This window comes from Dromiciops gliroides, chromosome 6 (genome assembly GCF_019393635.1).
Source record: "Dromiciops gliroides isolate mDroGli1 chromosome 6, mDroGli1.pri, whole genome shotgun sequence".
NCBI lineage: Eukaryota > Metazoa > Chordata > Mammalia > Microbiotheria > Microbiotheriidae > Dromiciops > Dromiciops gliroides.
The window spans coordinates 11,135,134-11,156,791 of NC_057866.1; the positions used below are offsets into that span (position 1 = coordinate 11,135,134).

General features: G+C 54.3%; 1 protein-coding gene across 2 annotated transcripts in view; it reads left to right on the top strand.

Moving 5' to 3' along the window:
• The window catches only part of MACROD1 (mono-ADP ribosylhydrolase 1), a 217,889-nt gene that overhangs the window by 172,536 nt on the left and 23,695 nt on the right, over nucleotides 1–21,658 (top strand). For both annotated transcript variants that reach the window (XM_043971023.1, XM_043971024.1), the window contains exon 4: nucleotides 20,554–20,583. In XM_043971023.1, the coding sequence (XP_043826958.1) occupies nucleotides 20,554–20,583 (30 nt within the window). The remainder of the gene's footprint in view (nucleotides 1–20,553; nucleotides 20,584–21,658) is intronic.

Here is a 21,658-nt window from a genome sequence, read left to right on the forward strand (position 1 = left end):
AGTCAGAGGAACAGCCCAAGTAATAATTATTGGAGGAGATCAGATGAGGATGGGAATGATTGAGGCTGGGGTGGTCAGAGAAAGCAGAAAGGCTGACAATCCAGGTGAGTGTTAGAGGTTGGAGGCATCCGTACAGTAAAGGGGGCAGACAGGGTGACCCTTAAGATCATTCACTCAGGCTCCACCTCCTTTCTCTGTCTCCCCCACCTCAGGTAGTGCCCATCCCCTAAAACTTCTTTGTATCTGTTTCCTTTATGCTTATGTGTATGTATGTAAGTGTGTGTGTGTGTGTGTGTGTGTGTGTGTATGTATGTAAGTGTGGTGGTGGATCAATAGATGATGGATGGATGGATGGATAGATAGAGTCAGTCTTCTCTGGTTGATATAACTAGCCTGCTTCTCTTTGTACCCATTCATTTCCTGGATGACCTCTTCAAAGGCATTTCCTGTACACATAATACATATCATCTTATAGCCTGCTCAGACCCACTCTTGCTTCTCCATTGCCTTTTGGATCCCCTGGGGTTTAGAATCTCCAGAGCTTGTGGGGTGCCCATGACTCACAGCCATCTAGCATCGCTAGGCGACTATTGGTGTTAGCAAAATGAGCTTTTGTCTCAGGGAGCGGCTTGGCACCACTGAGGACTCTACACAGTTTCTCTTCTTCCACTTCCTTTCGGCACCCAGCCCCAGCCCAGATTGATGGATGCCTCAGTAGGCTCCCCAACTGGCTGTATGACAAAGCCTCAACATTGTAGATCTTGTTTCTTTAGCTTCTCTCCTATAGGCTTCTAGTCTGATCTCTTTGGAGGGATCGTGGGTCTTGAGAAAGAGGCTCCATTGTCTTCTGGAGCTTGGCGGCATCCATATGCTGCCTCCTGTAAACAGGAGCCACTGAAGGATTTTACCAGCCCCACGGATGTAGGACAAATTCTACTCTGATTCTGTGCAATACATCTTCTGGGACCAGGGGGGATGCCTCATTTTCCCTTTTGTTGATAAGCAAAGAACTGTTGAACAAAAGTTGACCCCGGAGCTCGCACCTGTCCCATCTGGTCCACATGCATTTGTTAAGTGGCTCCTGCGTGCCAGGGACCGTGCTAAGTACCAGGGATACAGAGAAAGGCAGAAACAGTCTGTCTTTAAGGGGCTCACCGTCCATTGGAATCAAGGAATTTGGCTGGACATCACACAAGACTCCTTGTTGGAGAAAGAACCCTTTGGAGGCCATTTCAGTTAATCTAGTTAGACGCTTTTTTGGGTAAACAACCAATAATAAACCCAGTTGGATCCTATATTCTCTGTATTGTTCAGTCAGTTGGGTAACTATGAATATGTGATCTGCCGTTTAAAATGAACAGGAAGCCTGCCTGTTCTCATCTCATATTTTCATCAAGGAAATGCAGTTTATATGTAGGCTGTGCTCTTAAAGATCCTGTAAGGATAAGAAGAAGAGGACAGCGTGGTGGTTATTGATCAGTCATTCATCAGTGCCCTTTTGGGGGGCCATCTTTTCCAAGTTCAAAGTCATGGAATACTTTCCTGACCATCAGTGCCCATCCTAAAATACAGCACCTGGGACTAAATGCAAGGCTCCAGATAGGGCCAGACCAAGAGGGAATAGACAGGAACCTGAAACTCCTTATTCCTGGAAGGTGTTTCTCTCCTGACATAGCCCAACTTTAGGGTTTTCTGTTTTGTTTTTTTTTGTTTCCACATCACATTGCTGACTCCTGTTGAAGTTGCAGTCTGCTGAAACTCACGGATTGTTCTCAGACAAGCTTCTGTCTAACCTTGCCTCTCTCAGCTTATACTTGTGAAATTGATATTTTGAACCCAGGGGTGAGACTTTACATTTGTTCCCATTAATTTATAAAATCCTTGAGGGCAGGAACTGTCTTGCCCCCTTTTGTATCCCCAGTGTCTGGCACATAGTAGGTACTTAAGAAATGTTTATTGATTGATTAATTAAGCCTGGTCTTAGTGTGACAGCACTTTAGCCTGTCACGATCTTTTTGGACCTCTCAGGGACTGAATGCAAATGTTGTGAGCCCATCACCAGTGAGGACAGCTCGTTAGAGGAATGTGGACAGATCCTACCTTTTCTTTGGTTCTCCCAGTTTTATCTATAAATATTCTTGGCGCATGATCTGACTTTGTTTTGACACCTAGTTTTCTAGTGATTTGTTTTTTTCTCATATCACTGTTCTTCACTGTTTGATGAGGGAGTTTGGTTCATAATGCTCAAGCATCCTCCTTAAATTTTGGAACTGAGTCATATTCTAAAGTGGTGTTGCCATTAGCTGCTGTCTGTCTCTCCCTGCTTGGTACCTTGGTCATATGTCTGCTAACTGGGATGGTTCTGGCTTAAGGGTAGTAGGACAGAGCATTGGACTTGGAATCAGGAAGACCTGAGTTCAAATCCACCTTCAGATCTTTCCTATCTTGGTTACACTAGACAATTCACTCAACCCTACTATGCCTCAGTTTCCATCTCTATAAATTATAACAGTACCTACATCATAGGGTGGCTGTGGGGATCAAATGAGATAACATTAGTAAAGTGCTTTGCAAACCTTAAAAGCATCATATAGGGGCAGCTAGGTGGCGCAATAGATAGAACACCGGCCCTGGATTCAGGAGGACCTGAGTTCAAATCCAGCCTCAGACACTTAACACTTAACTAGCTGTGTGACCCTGGGCAAGTCACTTAACCCCAATTTCCTCAAAAATAAAATAAAATTTTTAAAAAAGCATCATATAAATGTACTTTTATTATTTATTTATTTATTTATTTTGCGGGGCGTTGAGGGTTAAGTGACTTGCCCAGGGTCACAGAGCTATTAAGTGTCAAGTGTCCGAGGCTGGATTTGAACTCAGGTATTCCTGAATCCAGGGCCGGTGCTTTATCCACTGCAGCACCGAGCTGCCCCTATATAAATGTACTTTTAAAAAAAACCTCTCTATTATTGTGATTGTTTTATACGTCAGAATTCTGTAGGAAATAATGATAATCCATGTCGATATCTTGTCCTTTATCCATTTCCCATTTGGGTTCATCAGCAGTTAGGTAGGAGCTATATTATAATTGCATTGTCCTCTCATCTTTATCCTTTCTTCTAATTTAGCATTGATTTTCTAATTTGCTATAATGAGTTAATTGATCCAGAAACTTCTCCTACATCCGTCACCAGTTCAGTATGCTCCTGTCATTGCATTGATATCATCAGGTATTGGGGACCATGAGTTCACGACATAAGACCACCAGTTGGAAGAACGTGGGGATGCTTAGCCTGGAGAAGAAAGGGCTGGGGGGGGGGGGTTGGGGGGACAGAGGTGTGCACAACTTGGCTGTCTTCAAGTATTCGAAGGCCAATATATGAAAGAGGGTGGAGGTTGCCAAGAGGAAGACTTAGGCTGATGTCAGGAAATGTTTCCAAACAGTTAGGGCTCTTCCAAAGCAGAAGGGCTGATCTCTAGGGGTATCGAGTCTCTTCTCATTAGAGGTCTTCAGACTAACATCAGAATCACCCAGCTGGTCAGGCTTATCTTAGAGCTGATTTTCTCCCCCTCAGAAATGGGTTGGAGCAAATGCTACCAGGGCCATTTTCAACCTGGAGATTCTGCTATAGGTGTTTGTTGGTGTGGACCTTCTTGTTGACCCCTCGACCCCCTCTGTAGAATTTTTCTGTCTTAGGCAACCGCACATGGCTCATAAGCGGCTGGTAGCTGCCATCTTCTACTCATCCCGTTCCTTGCAATATGAAATGACCAAGGATTTCTTGTGTTTGGGTCCATGATGAAACCAACCCTGCCAACTCCTTTATTTGCCTTCTTTCTATATGTCTGCATCTTCCTTGTTGCTCCGGGTTTCGTTTATTAGAAGGATGTCAATAGAGACGTGGTCTGGTGCCTCCAATAATGTCAACTCATTGGTCATTGGCTAAAGACCTCCCGCTTAGAGAACCAACCGTCAATGTGTATTGACAGTCTATAGACTAGCTCCTCTTTTCAGCCCTTCTGTCCTTCTCCAGGTGGACACACAGGGGTGCCTGCAGGACCGAGGGCCATTTTGGGTTTTTCTTTGTTTGTTGGGTCGTGATGACCAACAGAGTCATTTATCAGCCAGCCTCCGGAAATGGAGCCTTCCCACACTTAGTTGAGCTCCCTCTTGGCCAGCCGGCTCAGCCTCTCACCGGGATAGTATTTCAATCCTTTTCAGCCTACGTTCCACTGGCATGGCCTCCAAGGGCCCATTCTATGATGAGGCATCTAAGGAGTGCTTTTGGCCTACTGCATGCACTGTTGGATTGTCTGGAACCATGTCTAGTGCTTTACACTTGTCTCTGTTCAATGTCTGTTGCTGTTTTGAACCCAGGGTCATTTGGTCATAAGTGGCAAAACAGATTTGATCCAAGGCCTCCATTTCTCAATCTTGGGTCCTATCCATTATCCCTTACTGGAGTCCTTCCCCCATCCTTTTTCAGAATGCCCCACCCCACTCTTTCCATCCTCCCTGGAGCCTCTTTCCTTTGTCAAAGCACATTCTCTGGAAAATAAGTGGTGGAATCACCTGGGGAGTCAGCTTGGGTGGGGCTGACTGCCTGGCCCCGCCCAGAGCCAAGGGAACCCTGGGGAGGTTGTATCAGGACCAGGCCAGGAAAGACTTGGTCTAAGGGCAGTGAGAGTGGCTTTCTCCTCCACTAGATAAACACAGATATTTCTCTTCTATGAATGTAGAGATGTTGGAGCACCTGCCTTTCAGACAAAATACGGCCTCAGACACTTGACCGGCCCCAGACACTTGACACGTACTAGCTGTGTGACCTTGGGCAAGTCACTTAACCCCCATTGCCCCACAAAAACAAAAACAAAACCAGACAAAATAAATATGACCTCAAAGACTGCTAGTGTGCAAAAAAAGATCTTGGTGGGGTCTGCACATGGTTTATTAATTCCAGCCCCTGGTTTGCGTTCCCTGTGACATATGTGACTTGACTTATCTCAAAGGGAGTGTGCTTCAGAGAGTGGTATTCTCTGGTATTAAAAATAGGCAGGGGGGGACAGCTAGGTGGCGCAATGGATAGAGCACCAGCCCTGGAGTCAGGAGTACCTGAGTTCAAATCTGGCCTCAGACACTTAACACTTAGTAGCTGTGTGACCTTGGGCAAGTCACTTAACCCCAATTGCCTCACTTAAAAAAAAATAGGCAGGGGCAGCTGGGTGGCGCAATGGATAGAGCACCAGCCCTGGAGTCAGGAGGACCTGAGTTCAAATCTGGCTTCAGACACTTAACACTTACTGGCTGTGTGACCCTGGGCAGATCACTTAACCCCAATTGCCTCCCCCCCCAAAAAATAGGCAGAGTTACAAAAAGGGACCCAAACATCCTGCATTCCTGTCCCCAGGTGCTGGTTCTGCCTGGACATGGGCATCAGCCTCCCATCAGAGAAATCCAAACAGGCTGTCTGCAGTCATCCTGTTGCTTGATTTAAACCTTTGGGAAATGGTGGGCTCCTGGGCCCTGTGTAACCACACTGAATTTGGAGTCCCACCTGACTGGGTCACCTAACTTTATTACTGTCTGTGTGACTTGAGGGAAGGCGTTTGCCCCTGTAGACACTGGCCTTCTATTCTGAGAGAAGAAAGCCATGACCTGCATGATGCCCCGGGTTCCCTCTGGCTTGAAATTTTAGGAACCCAGGAGCCCCTTGCCCTTCTCTCACCGGCCTGCTCTGTCTCTGTCTCTCTCTGTCTCTCTGTGTCTCATTCCTTTTGGAAATCCAGCTGCCTGACTTCAGATGTTCTGCCCACCAGCCTCCGGGCTGATTTTCCCTCTCTCCCTCCCTCAGAGCGGCTCCCCTGCTGTGATGAAGCTGACCGGTCGACAGACCCTGTCTCTGATGCGGTCAATGTAGGACAGAAAGGCGGGGAGGAGGCAGATTCACTTCCCAGCCCAGAGGGCCCCATGGGCCCAACTCCCAATCCTGGGGTCCCCCCTTCCCTGGGAGCCTGCTGTGTCCCGTGTTTAAAGAGCCCAGGGCACACACGGGCCCTGAGCCCTAGGTCTGAGGTCCGCGAGCCTGTGAGCCCTGTACCAGGAGGGCCCCACGGGTGAAGTGAGCCCGGAGGGTGGGGGAGGGGGCAGGAAAATGAAATTGATCTGAGGCCGGCCATAAACCGGCAGCAGGAGGGGAGGGGAGGGGAGGGGCGGAGGGAGCTGGGGAGGAAGGCAGGGAGGGGCCAGGAGTGTTGAGGAAGGATGTCTGTGATGTGGTTGCTCGGCAACCGCAACGCCTGATGCCGAGGAGGGATTCTTAAAACAGGCGTCGGAGCATAAAGCCGAGGCTTGGAAGAAGCCTGGGCAGTGGCTCTGCATACCAATGGCAGGCCCGGCAGCAGCCCCTGCCTCCGAGGGAGACTCCTGGAGGGAGGGAGCGGCAGAGGGGCAGGGGAGCCTTGGGGGGGGGAGGGGAGCCTTCCCGGGCTGGGCTGCTCGCACCGGCTGCTCCCAGAGGCCTCCTCTCCTGGGGAAACGCCCGGCGGGGGAGAAAACAAGCGCCCCTGACAGGTGGCTTCTGGGATAGCGACGGTGCCGAGAGGCCTCCCTCGGGCATCCTTCCAGCCACTCTGCCGGGCGGGCGCTTCAGAGGCGGCCGTGCCCACTGGGTGGAGGAGAATTCCGTGGCACAGACGGAAGCGGCTTGGCCGAGGTCACTCAGCTTGGAAGGGCAGGGTTGGAACCCAAGTGCCCCCCCCCCCCCTTTCTTTGCAACAAACGTTTATTTAATTTTTCCAGTTACATGTAAGGGCAGTTTTCAACATTCATTTACATAAGATTTAGAGTTCCGAATTTTTCTCCTTTCCTCCCCCCTCCACAAAACCGCAGCCAGGTTATATAGGTGCAGTCCACAAGTGCTCTGGTTATCAGTTCTTTCTATGGGGGTGCATAGTAAGCTTGTCATTAGGCCCTTGGGATTGTCTGGGGTCATTGCACTGCTGAGAGTCCAAGTGCCCTCTTGACTACACGCCTCCCCTCCCTCTAGATGCCCTACAGGAATGCTCCTCTGGCTTCTCAGAAGACCTGAGCTCACATCTATAGGGCTTGTACATGCCGCCATTTATTAGGCACCGACTGTATGCTAGGCCCCTGGGTGAAATGCTAAAGAAGTCATTGTGGATGGAGGGCACCCACAGCGTTTGGGGATCAGGAGAGGGGGTTGGTGCTTGAGGGGGTGAGGGATACTCTGAGCTGGCTGGGAGGCACAAGGGACAGCCATTACAAAAGTGTGGAGGTGGAGCTCTGTGTGCCCAGAGCTGGAAAGCTGGCTGGATCAGGGCGGGCAGGGAGGGGAATAGTGAGTACTAGGCTAGGGCCTACTTCCTCCCAGAGGTCATAGGGAGCTAGCTATAGAAGTTCATTGAGTAGGGGAATGACCAGGGTCAGCCCAGCAGTTGAAAACCACTTTGGCAGCGGTGTGGAGGGTAGATGGGAGTTAGGAGAGACGTGGCAGAAGTAGTGATGAGGGCCTGAATTCATTCCCAAACCAGTGAAACTTCCCTCCAGGCTCCTGCAGGTGAGCCTTATCTCGGCCAGAAGGTTTGCAGTTCTCCCCACTCCCTTCTTATCGGCTCGGCTTGGGGGACTACAAGAGTGGAATGTTACACTCTTTGTTGTTCAGTCATGTCAGTCATGTCCAACCCTCCCTGACCCCATTTGGGGTTTTCTTGGCAAAGATACTGGCTTTACTATTCCCTTCTGCTCATTTTACAGACGAGGAAACTGAGGCTCAGGAAGTCCTTTCACTCCTTTAACATGGTACCAATTTGCCACCCCCGAGGCTGAATCAGTAGTCTTGACTAGCAGCGTTAGGAGTGTCAGCCAGGGTGCAGTCGGGCCCATGTTACAGAGATGTGTGTCCAGCGGGTTTCCTGGCCCCCCAGAAATGCCCATCCTCTTCTCTGCTCTTTACCCTCTCCCTGTTTCACCACCAGGCAGCCAGGCCCTGAGGTCAGGGGTCATGCAGGGCCAGCCGAGGCGCCTTCTGCAGTTTTAATCTGAGATTTGACAAAATCCTCTTTAGTCAGCTTTGGTCTTGCCAGCCTCCTGCTTCACGGTCCCTTGCAGAGGAAGCCCCTTGGCATAGATGGAGTCTCTCTGCAGATCCCCAGATTTTCCTTTCCATAGGCCTAGCCTTAACCCAACCCCGGGTTCTAATCCTGCCCTACCTGGGTGAATCTCAGCTTTCCCAACTGTAAAATGAGAAAGATCATCTCTCCAGCTCCAGGGGCTGAAGCGACGCCCCTCGTCCATGCAGCGCACTTGGGTTCTGGAAGACAGAAGGGATGACATTGAGGAAAAGGGAGGTGGACTGCTTGGTCATGTGGCAAGAGTGAGGGGCGACAGATGGACAGAGCAGCATGTGAAAAGGCCCCGAGGGAGGCTGCCAGTGAGTAGGGATGGGGTGGATCCTCCGTGGAGGACCCATGGAAGGGTTCTCACATGAGGGGAGGAGCCATGGATAGGCTGCCACGGACACTGACCAGAGGGAAGACACCCACTGAGGTCTCATTGGGCCACCCAAGTGTTGGGCATTGGGTGTGATAGTGATAATACTAATGTTTGCCTTAATATAGTCTTGTTTGTTTTGGTTTTGGTTTTGGGGGGGCACTGAGGGTTAAGTGACCTGCCCAGGGTCATACAGCTAGTAAGTGTCAAGTGTCTGAGGCCGGCTTTGAACTCAGGTCCTCCTGAATCCAGAGCCAGTGCTTTATCCACTGAGCCACCTAGCTGCCTCTGTCTTAATATAGTCTTAAGGATTCACCAGGGGTAATGGGTATAGAGTTGTCTATAAAGCCAGGGAGACCCTTGTCTAAGCCCCTCCTTCCCTGGCATACACGGCTGGGAAATTCTCAAAGACTGTAACTTACAGAAAAGGTGCCACCTCCATTGGTGAAGGGACTTACCTCACCTGGGAGTTCCTCTATTAGTGAAATCATAGCTTCAGGCCCTGTCTCTAATAACAAATTGTAATTTATAACCCACAGATAGGGGTAGGTGGTATTTACTGTCATGTGACACACACCCGAGACAGCCACATGGCTCAGTGGATGGGCCTGGAGTCAGGAAGGCCTGAGTTCGAATCCAGCCTCAGACACTTATTCACTGGGTGACCTTGGGGAAGCCGATTAAACTGTGTTTGCCTTGGGGCAGCTAGGTGGCACAGTGGATAGAGCACTGGCCCTGGATTCAGGAGGACCTGAGTTCAAATCCGGCCTCAGACACTTAACACTTACTAGCTGTGTGACCCTGGGCAAGTCACTTAACCCCAATTGCCTCACTAAAAAAAAAAAACTGTGTTTGCCTTAATCCACTAGAGAAGGAAATGGCAAACCACTCTAGTATCCTTGCCAAGAAAGCTCCAAGCACAGTCCGTGAACTGGACAACAACAAGCATACACACACACACACACACACACACACACACACACACACACACACACACGGTGATTAACCTCCCATTTCTGTTTTCTTCGTGAGGTAGGAAGTACAAGGATGGTCACACTGGTGCTCAGGTACCGTCTGCCCTACTTACTCTTTCTCATACTTTCTCCTCAGTGGTCCTACATTCTGGTCTTTCCCTGACCAGTCGCCTGAAGGCCCTGCTTGGCCCCTCTTGGCTTCTGTTCCTCAACATCTGGGCTCCACCCAGCATCCAGGAGCTGTCCCCTCCTGGTTTGTCTCCCCTTGCATCTCAGAGGGACCTTCCTTCTGATGTCACCAGATGACAGGGGCTCAGCTTTATGCCTCCCACTGCCTACCATGTGCCCCCCCCCCAAGAAAAAGGAAGTAAACTCAGATCTCTCTGCAAAAACCTTATGGGGATTGCAACCAGCCCCCAGTCTGGCTGGGGCAGAGCTTGCAAGGTAATTAGGTTTTAGAGATGCTAATGGTTATGCTAATGTGACTACTGAGAAGATACAATCTAGGCCAGGACGTGGGTGCCAGCCAGTGATTCTTGGAGGACCCAGCCATTTGAGGGGAGGGGGGGTGTAAGTATTGTAAAGAACATTGGAGCTTTTAGAGAAAATGTCGGTTCAGAGAGGATAATAATTAAGCCTCAAAGTCAGAGATGAATGCAGACCTAGGTGCCTCAGAAGGAGGGCCTTTAATGCACAGAATCTGGGATCAGATCGTTCTGGGTTCTAATCCTAGCCCAGCTTCCACCTGGCTGTGTGAACTTGGGCCTGTCACTTGAGCTCTGTCGCTTCTATGCCATACAGAATGAGGAGGGTTGGGCCAGATTGGAGCAGGATGTGGTTTGGAACAAAGTCCTTCTCTAGCCCAGGGGCTCTTACTTAACCTTGGGGGTCCATGGATAGATTTCAGGGGGTCTGTGACCTTGGGTGGGGTTTTAAAAGCACATCTTCATTTTCAGTGACTTCAAGCTGAAATTCAGCATTTCCTTGGATTATTTCCAAACTTCCTCTTGAGGAACCATATCCAAGCTTCCCTGGCCCCCGCAAAGGTTACATCTCCACCCCAAGAGGCAGGTCACTCAGGCAGAGCTGGGTCTGCACGTCCTGAGGCCAGGCACTGCGTAGTTGGCCTCTCTGTCTCTGGTGCCAGCTTTCTCTGCTCTGCATCCTTCTGTGTGAGGGGCTGGGAACAGAGCAGTGTGGACCTGCTCCAGACACGGGACCTGGACCCGGACCCGGACAGACAAGGGCCTTTCTTCCTTCATCCCAGACAAGCTGAGGAAGCAGGGAGCTAGCCTGGGGCGGGCATTGCCTGGCAACCACCCACCACTCTGAGGAGGGCTGCTGGCTGCAGACAGGGTCTGAACCCAGCCCGAGGAAGGGCCCAGCCTGTACTTTGTCTGGGTTTGTGATTGGCCACAGCACAAAGGCTGGGAGCCCCCCACCACTCCCCTGCTCACATACCTTCAGTGGCTCCCCAGGGCCTGCAGGAGGAAGCCCAGCCTTCCTCCCCTCAGTGCTGGTGGCAGCCCTTGGGTGCTCTCTCTGCCCTCAGCTGGGCCAGTACCCAGAAAGTGGCATTCCTCCATCCCCTTCTCCAGCATGGTAGCAGCCCCCAGCTCATGCTCTTTTTGCAAACCTCAGGTCTCCTCCATGAGATATGGGAGGCAGAGGCCTGGGGCGTAGCAGCCACTTAATAAATGTTTGCTGAATTGAACTGGGCTTGGTCCTGTGGGCACTGGGGAGCAATTGTCGGTACTTGAGCAGGAGAGTGATGGAAGGCAAGCAGTGCATTAACAAGATTGATCTGGCAGCCTAGGCAGGATGGATGGGAGCAGGAGGGCCAGAGGCCGGGAGCTCTGTTAGGGAGCCATCGATCGAATTACCCCAGGTGGGAGGGAGAAGGGGGTGGCAATGGACTTGACAGAGGCATCTCCTGCTCCTGTTGGCTGATTGGCTGGAGGAATGATGAGGGAAGGGTGGAGTCAGAGGCCAGGGGGACGCCTCTGCCTGCCCTATGCATCTGGGCCGTTAATCTCATCTGGAAGAGAGCTGAGCAACCCTCCCGGTCTGGGGCATTCTATAGAAAAACTAGGACCGCTATACCATGCACTCCATATAGGGCGAGGTGGGGTTCTCAGACTAGGGGATTGAAGTGCTGGTATAAAGGTAGACATTGGGGGCAGCTGGGGTCTTCCTGGGCCCTAGCTATTGGGGGGTTGGGGGCAGCTAGGTGGTGCAGTGGATAGAGCACTGGCCCTGGAGTCAAGGACCTGAGTTCAAATTTCACAGCAAACACTTACTAGCTGTATAAACCTGAGAAAGTCACTTAACCCCAGTTGCCTTAAACATCTGGTACCATCTCCAGTGATCGTGATGTATATCTCACCACTGGACCCAGCTGGCTGTGGAGGAGAGAGAGAGGCTGGTGACCTTGCATAGCGCCCCCTCACTTCAATCCAATTCAGTGGAGTCATGACATCACCCCAATATCATGGTCCTCTTCAGGAATGAAGGACATGGGCTGCTAGGTGGTACAGTGGATAGAGCACCGGCCCTGGATTCAGGAGTACCTGAGTTCAAATCTGGGGATCTGAGTTCAAATGGAGGAATTCTGGGTGACAGAAAGAGGCTTCCTAGAGAGAATGTGGCAGGGCCAAGACTTGAACCCAGAACTTTGGACTTCTGGCTGCACTGCTTCCTGCCTTTTGATGTTTTTTAAGCTCCACTTACTAGCTTACTAGCTGTGTGACCCTGGGTAAGTCACTTAACCCCACTTGCCTCACCAAAAAAAAAAAGGATCCTAGGAATGAAGGACAAACAACAGTGACTATATTGCAGGGCAGATATGGTCTTCCAAGGCCCAAATATTGGGGGGGGCAGGTAGAATAATTCAGGGCTTCAGATCATTTCCCTCTTCTTCAACATCCAGTTGGGGGTGGTATGGGTGTTGATTGATGAGAGCTGGAGGAGGGTCAGGGTATAGGCCAATTGCCTCCTTGGTCACATGCACAAGGAATGACTTGGAATCAGGAAGAGCAGGATTCAAATCCTGGCTTGGACACCTAGTGATCCTGGACAAGTCACTGACCTCTTGTTAAAATGAGCCGGGAATGGGGCAGCTAGGTGGCACAGTGGATAGAGCGCTGGCCCTGGAGTCAGGAGGACCTGAGTTCAAATCTGGCCTCAAACACTTAACACTTACTAGCTGTGTGACCCTAGGCAAGTCACTTAACCCTAATTGCCTCACCAAAAAAAAAAAAATGAGCCGGGAAGGACCCCAAGGGTTGTCTGGTCTAGGCCCTTAGGGCCTTCATCACAGCAGCCAGGAGCAGTTGGGATCTGAAGCCAGGTACTATGATTCCAGATTCAGGGTTCTAGGTTCCAGACATGTATGTTCGGCCCTGTGGCCGCCCAGTCTCATTCCGATTGATGTCCAGTTTCCAAGGTGACACCATGGAGGGCGGCTCTGGTTGGGATGATGGGCCCAGGGGGGGGTCTGTTGAAGCGCGTCCGGGCCAGGTTACTCCCCACGGCGGAGGCCGGGCCCCCTCCTCACCCTGGCTGCTTCCCTCCTCCGCCAACCTGTCTCAGCGATTTCCTTGGGTCGCTGGTCTCCCGCTGCTCTCCCTCCCCGGCACAGGGCACCTTGGTGCCAGGCCCTCCCCACCAACACCCCCCCCACACTCAGGCTGGTCCCGGGAAGGATTTATTCCCTCATCAGGGAACAACCACGGCAGCATTTCTGGAGAAGGGATGGCTGGACAGTCCGTGGGCAGCTTGGCTCACTGTGGCGGGCAGCGGGGGGAGGGGGAGGGGTTGGTCTCCTTCCAGAGGTCGAGTGGCCTTGGGAAAGCTCAGGGTGTCCAGCTGGTTCCCTGGGCCTTCCCCTCCCCACCGTCCTGGGGCTGGAGTGAGGGGCTCAAAGGGGAAGGGATGGACCTAGTGTCGGAGGGACAGAGGGGAGCCCAGGCCTTACTCTGCAGCCTGAGGAACAGACAAGGGAGAGGAGGCAGCTCAGGTCACCCAGATGGTGCCAGAGGTGACTTTAGAGCAGAGGCTGGTAGGAATATGTAGCCCAACTCCCTCGTTTTTACAGATGGGGAAACTGAGGCAGGGGCTAAGTCACCCAGAAAGGATGCTAGGGACCTAGCGCAGAGTGCTTCCAATGCAGACCCACACCCACTCAGGGACTTACCGTCCTAGGCATTTACCTGGAGCAGCCGGGAGTGAAGTGGCCTTCCCGGGGTCACACAGCCAGCATGGGGCAGCAGAGCAGCTGGGACCCAGGCCTCCTGACTCTCCACACCTTCCTTCATGCAGCCTTTCTGCAGTCACACTCAGTGCTCCGAGGCCTGAGAGGGGCAGAGTTACAGGGATCCAGGGGAGGAAGGCACCCGCAGTGGGGCCAGGGACCATGGGAGGCCTCCTCAGAAGACAGTGGGCTTTGAGCTGAGCCCTGAAGGAAGCCAAGCGTGCCCGGTGTGACGATCAGTCCGTGCAAAGGCCTGGAGTCTGGAGATGTATCACCCAGGAGGCTGGTGTCTCTGAGCCATGGATGGTGTGGAGGGCAGTGGTATAAGAAGACTGAGGAGCTTGGCCCTCTGTGGTCAGTGAGGCCTGGCGGGGTGGGGAGGCAATTTCTCCCCTTGGCCAAATAGAATCACTTGAGGTTGTCATCATTGAACAGGTCTGCAGGACACAGAGCACCTGGGGGCGGGGTGGGGGGTGGAGCTTAAATAACATCAAAAGGCAGGAAGCAGTGCAGCCAGAAGTCCAAAGTTCTGGGTTCAAGTCTTGGCCCTGCCACATTCTCTCTAGGAAGCCTCTTTCTGTCACCCAGAATTCCCCCATCTGGCAAATGAAGGGAATGGATGGACCAGAGGCCTTTGAGGCTCCCCCTTAAAGTCTGGGATCCCCAGAAATCTCATGGGGTTTGGCACAGCCAGACCCCAGGACTGGCTCCCTCCCCAGGAGACAATATCCACCTACACCAGGGCTCAAGAATCTGGCCATCAGAGGCTTATAGACCCAAGGCCAGCCTTGTCTTTTGACAGAGGAGGAAACCAAGGCTGAAGAGAGGTGTTTTGAGGCCTCTCCCAGCTCTGCCATCCCCTGTCCTAAGGCCCCTCCCAGCCCTGACATCCCCTATCCTAAGGCCCCTCCCAGCTCTGCCATCCCCTGTCCTAAGGGCCCTCCCAGCTCTGCCATCCCCTGTCCTAAGGCCCCTCCCAGCTCTGCCATCCCCTGTCCTAAGGGCCCTCCCAGCCCTGACATCCCCTGTCCTAAGGCCCCTCCCAGCCCTGACATCCCCTGTCCTAAGGGCCCTCCCAGCCCTGACATCCCCTGTCCTAAGGCCCCTCCCAGCCCTGACATCCCCTATCCTAAGGCCCCTCCCAGCCCTGACATCCCCTATCCTAAGGCCCCTCCCAGCTCTGACATCCCCTGTTCTAAGGTTCTCCCAGCTCTGACATCCCCTGTCCTAAGGCCTTTCCCAGCCCTGCCATTCCCTGTTTATAGACCCTTCTGACATCCATCCCTCTAAACTTTCTGTATTTCCTGCCTCTGCTTCTTCCCGCCCTTGCTGGCCATCAGGAGGTGCCAGTTTCTCTGGTTCTCAGTGTTGAGGGCTCAGGATGCTTTGAAGGGAGGGGCTCCTGAGGCAGGATTACAAGCCCCAGAGCAGGGGCCTGTTACTCTGAGGCTCTGCCTGGACAAGTCCTCTGTGCCTGGCACCCTGGGCACTGATGGGGGCTGGGGCTGGAGCTAGGACCTTGCTCTCCTCCTCTGGGAGGGCAGTGTCTTTGAGCAGCTCTGAGAAGCCTGGGCTAACACTAGCCGGGGGTCAGAGTGTCCTTGAGCCCCAGCCCCCTGGAGGGAGCAGGCAGGGTGGGCCTCGGCCCCCCTCCTCTCAGAGGCCAGCTGCCAGTCCACTGGCACGCCTTCCTGCGTCTGAACCGGTGCCAGCTCATTTGCGGCCAGTGTTAATTAAGAGAGAGACGTGATGGGGAGGGAGGTGGGGAAGGGCCAGCAGAGGGCAAGCTCTGGCAGCCCCCAGGGGAGCGTGGACTGAGGCCTCACTCAGGGATGCAAATGCAGCTCCGTGGCCTTGCTGCTGTCCCTGCCTGTGCTGGGCACTGGGCTGGTTCTGCCCTGATCCCCAAGAGCTTCTGTTCTGTGAAGAAACGTAAGACCCAGTGGAAGCTTCTGGGAGGAGGCACACCTGGGCCGAGCCTCACGGGGACCCCCCGTGGGGGGGTCACACTCCTGGAATGGAGAATAAAGGAGGGGGCGGCCTATGAAGTCCTCCAAGAAAGAGGGCCTCAAACCCCATGGGGAAAGTCAGACAGGAGAGTCTTTCATTCTAGAAGTAATAGGGGGGGCAGCTAGGTGGCGCAGTGGATAGAGCACCAGCCCTGGAGTCAGGAGTACCTGAGTTCAAATCCGGCCTCAGACACTTAACACTTACTAGCTGTGTGACCCTGGGCAAGTCACTTAACCCCAATTGCCTTACCGAAAAAAAAAAAACAAAAAAAAAAACCAGAAGTAATAGGGGGTGAGGGGAGAAGGGAGGGCGCCCCTGGATCAGGGGGGCTGGTGTCCTTGAAGGGGTGTGTGCGTGCAGGTGTGAGGCAGGTGTGTAAGGGGAGGAGGGGTGAGGGCGGCACGGAGAGTGAGACCCCTGCCCGAGGGAAAGGAACAGAGCCCAACACTGAACTGGGGATAAGTGGTTCCCTGGGTGTGTGTGGGGGGGGGGGTGGAGCACGGCTCTGTCTCTTCTGCTCTCTTTCTGTCTTTGTCTCTCTCTTCCTCCCTGTCACTGTCTCTGTCTCTCCTGCTTTCTCTTTCTCTCTCCCTCAGTCTCTGTTTCTTTCTCTGTCTCTCCACCTCTCTCTATCTCTGTGTGTCTGTCTCTCTGATTTTGTTTCTGTCTCTCTGTGTCTCTCTTTGTCTCTCTCTCTCCTCCCTCTGTCTCCCTCTGTCTCTGTCTCTCCCACTCCACCTCCCCATTTTTTGGTGTTACTCTCTGAATCTCTCCACCTCTCCCTCTCTGCCTTGGGTTAGAGGCCGGGGCGACCCTAGACCCACAGCCCACCTCTTGGGACCTCCCCCCATTTCCTCTCTTTCTGTCCCTGCCCCCCTCACCCTCCCCACGGTGCCCCTCCCCTGCTCAGGGAGGGCTGAGCCGCTCGCTCGCTCACTCTCCATCTTAATTAGCTCCTTGTATTAATCTCCCAAGTAACGTGGTAACTTGCAGCCCTGGGTTTTCAGCCGTGGAATTAATTACTCCCCGAGCGAGGAACTGTCAGCTCCAAGAGACCAGGCCTGGCTTGGCATCCTCCCCGTGGTCCTAGCAGCCCCCCAGGCCGCGTCTCCGCCCTCCCATCCTCCCAGGCCTTCCTCTGCCCTGTTCCTCCCTCAGCCTCCCCCACCAGCCCACCCTTTGGAAAGCGCTAGTAAAATGTGAGTCCACGGGCCCCAGAGAACATTCTCCGGAAGTGCCACAGCAGTCACGGTCAGGCCCTGGTTCTAGAACAGGGGGCTGAGGCCGGGCTGCCGCCCTTCCTGTGCCCAACCTTGGGACTCAGTGTCCTCTCCGTGCCCTGCCCAGCGTGCCCTCCTGGGCCCCGGCTTCCTTCAGGCTCGTGGGCCCTTGGGGGGGCTTTCCCTGCTCCCCCTGGTTCTTGGCCTTCTGTCCTCTGGACCAGCTTCACTTCCCTTGGCCTCACCTGAGAGGACAGTTCCTCCAAGGCAGACACTTGAGGTGCCCGGTATACAGCAGGTACTCAATAGGTGCTGATTGGACAGACAGGACGGAAGGTGACTTCCCCAGCTCCCTGGGAGCCGCTTCACCCCAGGCCTCCTGCTGTGACTGCCTCACTCATCCAGCCCCGCCTGCCCCCCAGTCTCCCCCGCCTGCCCCCCAGTCTCTCCCGCCTGCCCCCCCCCAGCCTGCCTCCCAGTCTCCCTAGCCTGTCTCTCCAGACTGTCCCCCCCAGTTTCCCCAGCCTGTCACTCCAGCCTGCCTCCCAGCCTGCCCCCCAGTCTCCCCTGCCTGCCCCCCAGCCTGTCCCCCAGTCTCCCCCGTCTGCCCCCCCAGCCTGCCTCCCAGCCTGCCCCCCAGTCTGCCCCACCTGCCCCCCCAGCCTGCCCCCCAGTCTCCCCTGCCTGCCCCCCCAGCCTGCCTCCCAGCCTGCCCCCCAGTCTCCCCTGCCTGCCCCCCCCAGCCTGCCTCCCAGCCTGTCCCCCAGTCTCCCCCGTCTGCCCCCCCCAGCCTGCCTCCCAGCCTGCCCCCCAGTCTCCCCAGCCTGCCCGCCCCCCTCAGAGTATGAAGAGTCAAGCCGCGCTCCATTTTCAGCCCTGAAGGCCTGGGGCTTCCCCTTGCTGCTGGGCTTGGCTCTGCATTCAGGAGGCCCAGCCCCCCATCGACAGATGAGATGGGAAGGGGGTGACAGGCTAGAAGGGCATGGGGTGAAGGGATCAGCTCGGGGAGCTGGTGGGGCACGATTTCTGTCTTAGGTTAGTCTCTGTAGGAGGATCTGCCCTGGGGCCCAGGAGCAGAGCTCAGCAGAGGGATTATGGCTGAGAGACCTTCGGGCTTGATGTTGATCAGAGCCAATGGGCTGTGTTGGGGCAGGGCTGGTGAGGGGGTGAGCTTCCCGTCCCTAGAGGACTTCAAGCTCAGGCACCCTGTAGGGGGGATTCCTTCTGGGAAAGGGCTGACCAGCCACCCCACCCACTGCATCTGGTGATTCTGAAAGCCCAAGGCCCCCCCACCCCTGTGGTTCTCCCACCGGTAAAATGATGGGGCTGGGGGCAGCTAGGTGGCGCAGTGGATAGAGCACCGGCCCTGGATTCAGGAGTACCTGAGTTCAAATCCGGCCTCAGACACTTAACACTTACTAGCTGTGTGACCCCGGGCAAGTCACTTAACCCCAATTGCCTCACTAAAAAAAAAAAAAAAAAATGATGGGGCTGGATTCCTCAGGGCTAGGCTCTTCTCATCCATGGTGGGCACCTCTGGGAGCCTCCCTTATCTCACTGCCTATTGGGCTGCTTCCGGGGCTGGCCCGGGTTCAACTCTTCCTCTGATCACTATCAACCATGAGTGTTTCTTAGCTTCTACCCGAGGCTTCTCTGAACCCCAGAACCAGTATCACTTCCCAGGCACCACCCCAGGACCAGACCACCCCGCCTGTGCCCAGCCCGGGGCCAGGGGCAGGGGCTGGGCAAGCCTGGAGCTGGGTGCTCTCCAGAGCCAAGGCTGCCGCACCAAGGCCTGGGAGGCCTGCGGAGACAGACAGCCTCGATTAGGGCAGGAGAAGTAAGGGGGCAGCCGATTAAATGCCGTGAGGAAGATTGACAGGCCTCGCTCTGCAAGTTGGCATCCTTCTGAAGGTCTGTCAGCTCCGGCTCGGCCTGCCAGCCAGGCGGCCGGTACGATTCAGGCATTGGAGGTGGGGGGAGAGCTGAAGGAAGGGGACAAGTGGAGGGTGGGGGGTGGAGGCACTTCAGCATCACCTGCACGGGGCATCGTCTCACTCCCAAACACAGCCATATCCGGGGGGACGGCTTGCCCAGAATGGGCCATGGCCAGGGTGCCAGGCACAGAATGCCCAGGAACTCAGGGGCAGTGGGGTCCTGCCATGCTGGTGCTCTGCCCCCCCTCAGCACCCCATTATTCATGCATCCAGGAATGAGCCGATTCCAGGTTTGCGTGCAGGGCACTCACCAGGAGAGCAGAGGCATTCAGTGGAAAGTAGAGAAAGACCACCTGGGACCCATCAGCCCGGAGCCACCCCTGAGCCCCGAGATCCTGGGTTCTGGGGTCTTAGAAGCTTATCCAAGGAGGGTGTTGAGGAAGGTCCAGGCCGTGGCTCCGTCTTGCTTCGTTCCCCTCCCCTTGTGGGCTGGCCTGGGGCACCTCCTATGACCCAGCTGGGCCGTGAGGAGTGACCCAGGCTCGTGCTGCACACCCCCCTTTTTCACTCCATGTTAATGTGTGAGTCTGGCACATGCAGTAACCATAAGCTGACGGACAAGGCAAAGGGAGCCTCTGTCCTTTGTCCTGGACCGATCAAGAGCTACCGCCCAGGGCATGATGGGACATGGGCGCCATGTACACCATGGACAGTAGGACAGTCTGCAAGGCTGGGGAGCCAAGCACAGTGTCCGGCGTTCCACACCTGGCCTGGCACCTCATCTGTTCCTGGGGGGTGTGTGTGTGTGTGTGTGTGTGTGTGTACACACCCGCCCCAAGCCTAACCCAGACGGGTTACTCTACATTGTCTTTTCTGGATCTCTGGACTGGCCTCTTCTCTGCCACTAGACTGTGGACAAAAGACAAGGACCACGTGTGGTCTAAACTCTCCTGGGCTCTGCATACAGTGGGTGCTGAATAAGTGTGTATTGCACTATATTTTCTGCCTGCCTGTCACATTGTGCTGTGTTACCTGAACTCTTGGCCACAGTCTTGATGCTGGGACAGATTTGGGGGAGGTTGGGGAGGGACGCTGCATGGGACACTTGGGTCCATCTGGGTTCAGGGGCCTGGGAAGAGGCAGGGGAGCAGCGGGCAGAAGGCAGTCTGCCCTGGGTTTCATAGCCATGGCTGGCAGTCCCAGCGTGGGGGGCCCTGGGTTATTCCCCTCAGGATACTCCTGGGAGCCCGGAGGGGCTTAGCTGGGGAATGGGGCATGGAGGGAGCTGCGGGGCCTCCCAAGGCAGGGCTCGTGGAGGACCCCGAGGCTCCAGGTGGGTAGTCGGTGTGCCCCCTGCGGGTTGGCTCCCTGGGCTCAAGTCCTCAGGGCCCCAGCCTAGGTTTGGCTTTGGGTGGAGGGCAATCCTCTCCGTCGTCTCTGCGCCCAGGAGCCCTTGTCCTTCGCCATCCAGGCGGAGCCTGACTCAGGGTCATGACAGCTTGCTGGTTCCTCCTTCACCAACTGGCACTGCTTGTGCCCAAGGACCCCGAGCTGCTGGCATGCTTGCTCCTCCCTGGCAGGGAGGCCCCCTGGGAGGAGGTCGGGCTCTCGCTCCGATGCCTCTCACTAACCTTGTGTCCTTCTCTTACAGCCAACAGCTCCCTGCTCGGAGGCGGCGGCGGTGAGTGTGACCTCGCTCTGTTTTGGGGGCTCCTTGGGGTGCTGGTCCCCATCCTGTCCCTCCATGCTTGACCCACACAGTCAGTCCATCCTCCGCGTGTGCAGATCCATCACCCGCTTCCCCTCCCCGCTGCCTCTTTTCTCTCTCTCTTCCTTTCCTGTTCCAGGATCAGTTAAGACAGTGGGGGTCAGATAGAGCACCGGCCCTGGAGTCAGGAGTACCTGAGTTCAAATCCGGCCTCAGACCCTTGACACTTACTAGCTGTGTGACCCTGGGCAAGTCACTTAACCCCAATTGCCTCACTTTAAAAAAAACAACAACAACACCACTGGGGGTGTTTGACCTGGAAAAGAGAAACTTGGGTGTTGGGAGGGATGGTGGGGACAGGAGGAGAAGGAAAATCCATGGCTGGGCCTTTGGGTGTCCGCAGGTTTATCCCATGAAAGCAGGATCAGACTTGTTCTGGGGACCCCAGAGGGGAATGTTGTAGAGAAGCCACTCTCAGACCCCCAAACTCCCTTAAAAGGGGAGTTAGAATAGACTGCCTCAGTAGGTGGTGAGCTTCCCTTCCTTGGGGGTATTCAAGCCAAAGCTGGCTGGGATTGTCGGCGATATGCTGAACAGGGTGATGTCCTTGGAGAATAGAAGTCCTGAGTTCTGATCCAGATGCAGGAACTCACTAGCCATGTGACCCTGGGAAGTCACTTGACTGCCCTGTGCCTCAGTTTCTCCATTTATAAAACAGGGATAATAATAACACCTATCTCCCAGGGTTGTGAGTGTGAAATCAGCTAATGTATATGAAGTGTTTAGTACACAGTAGGTGCTTAATAAATGCTTGTTCCCTTCTCCCAAGCACTTTGCAAACCAAACCTTAAAGAATGCTAGCAAATATTACTCTTGAGGCATCCATGGTGTAGTGGCTAGAGAGCCATCCTGGGAACGCCAAAGATCTGGGTTCAAGTTCTACCAGTGACATAAACTGGTTGCGTGACCTTGGACAAGTCAGCTAACATGCCAGGCCCTTCCCTATGGGGTTTGTGCCCCTCCATCCACATCCCCCCTCCCACACTTC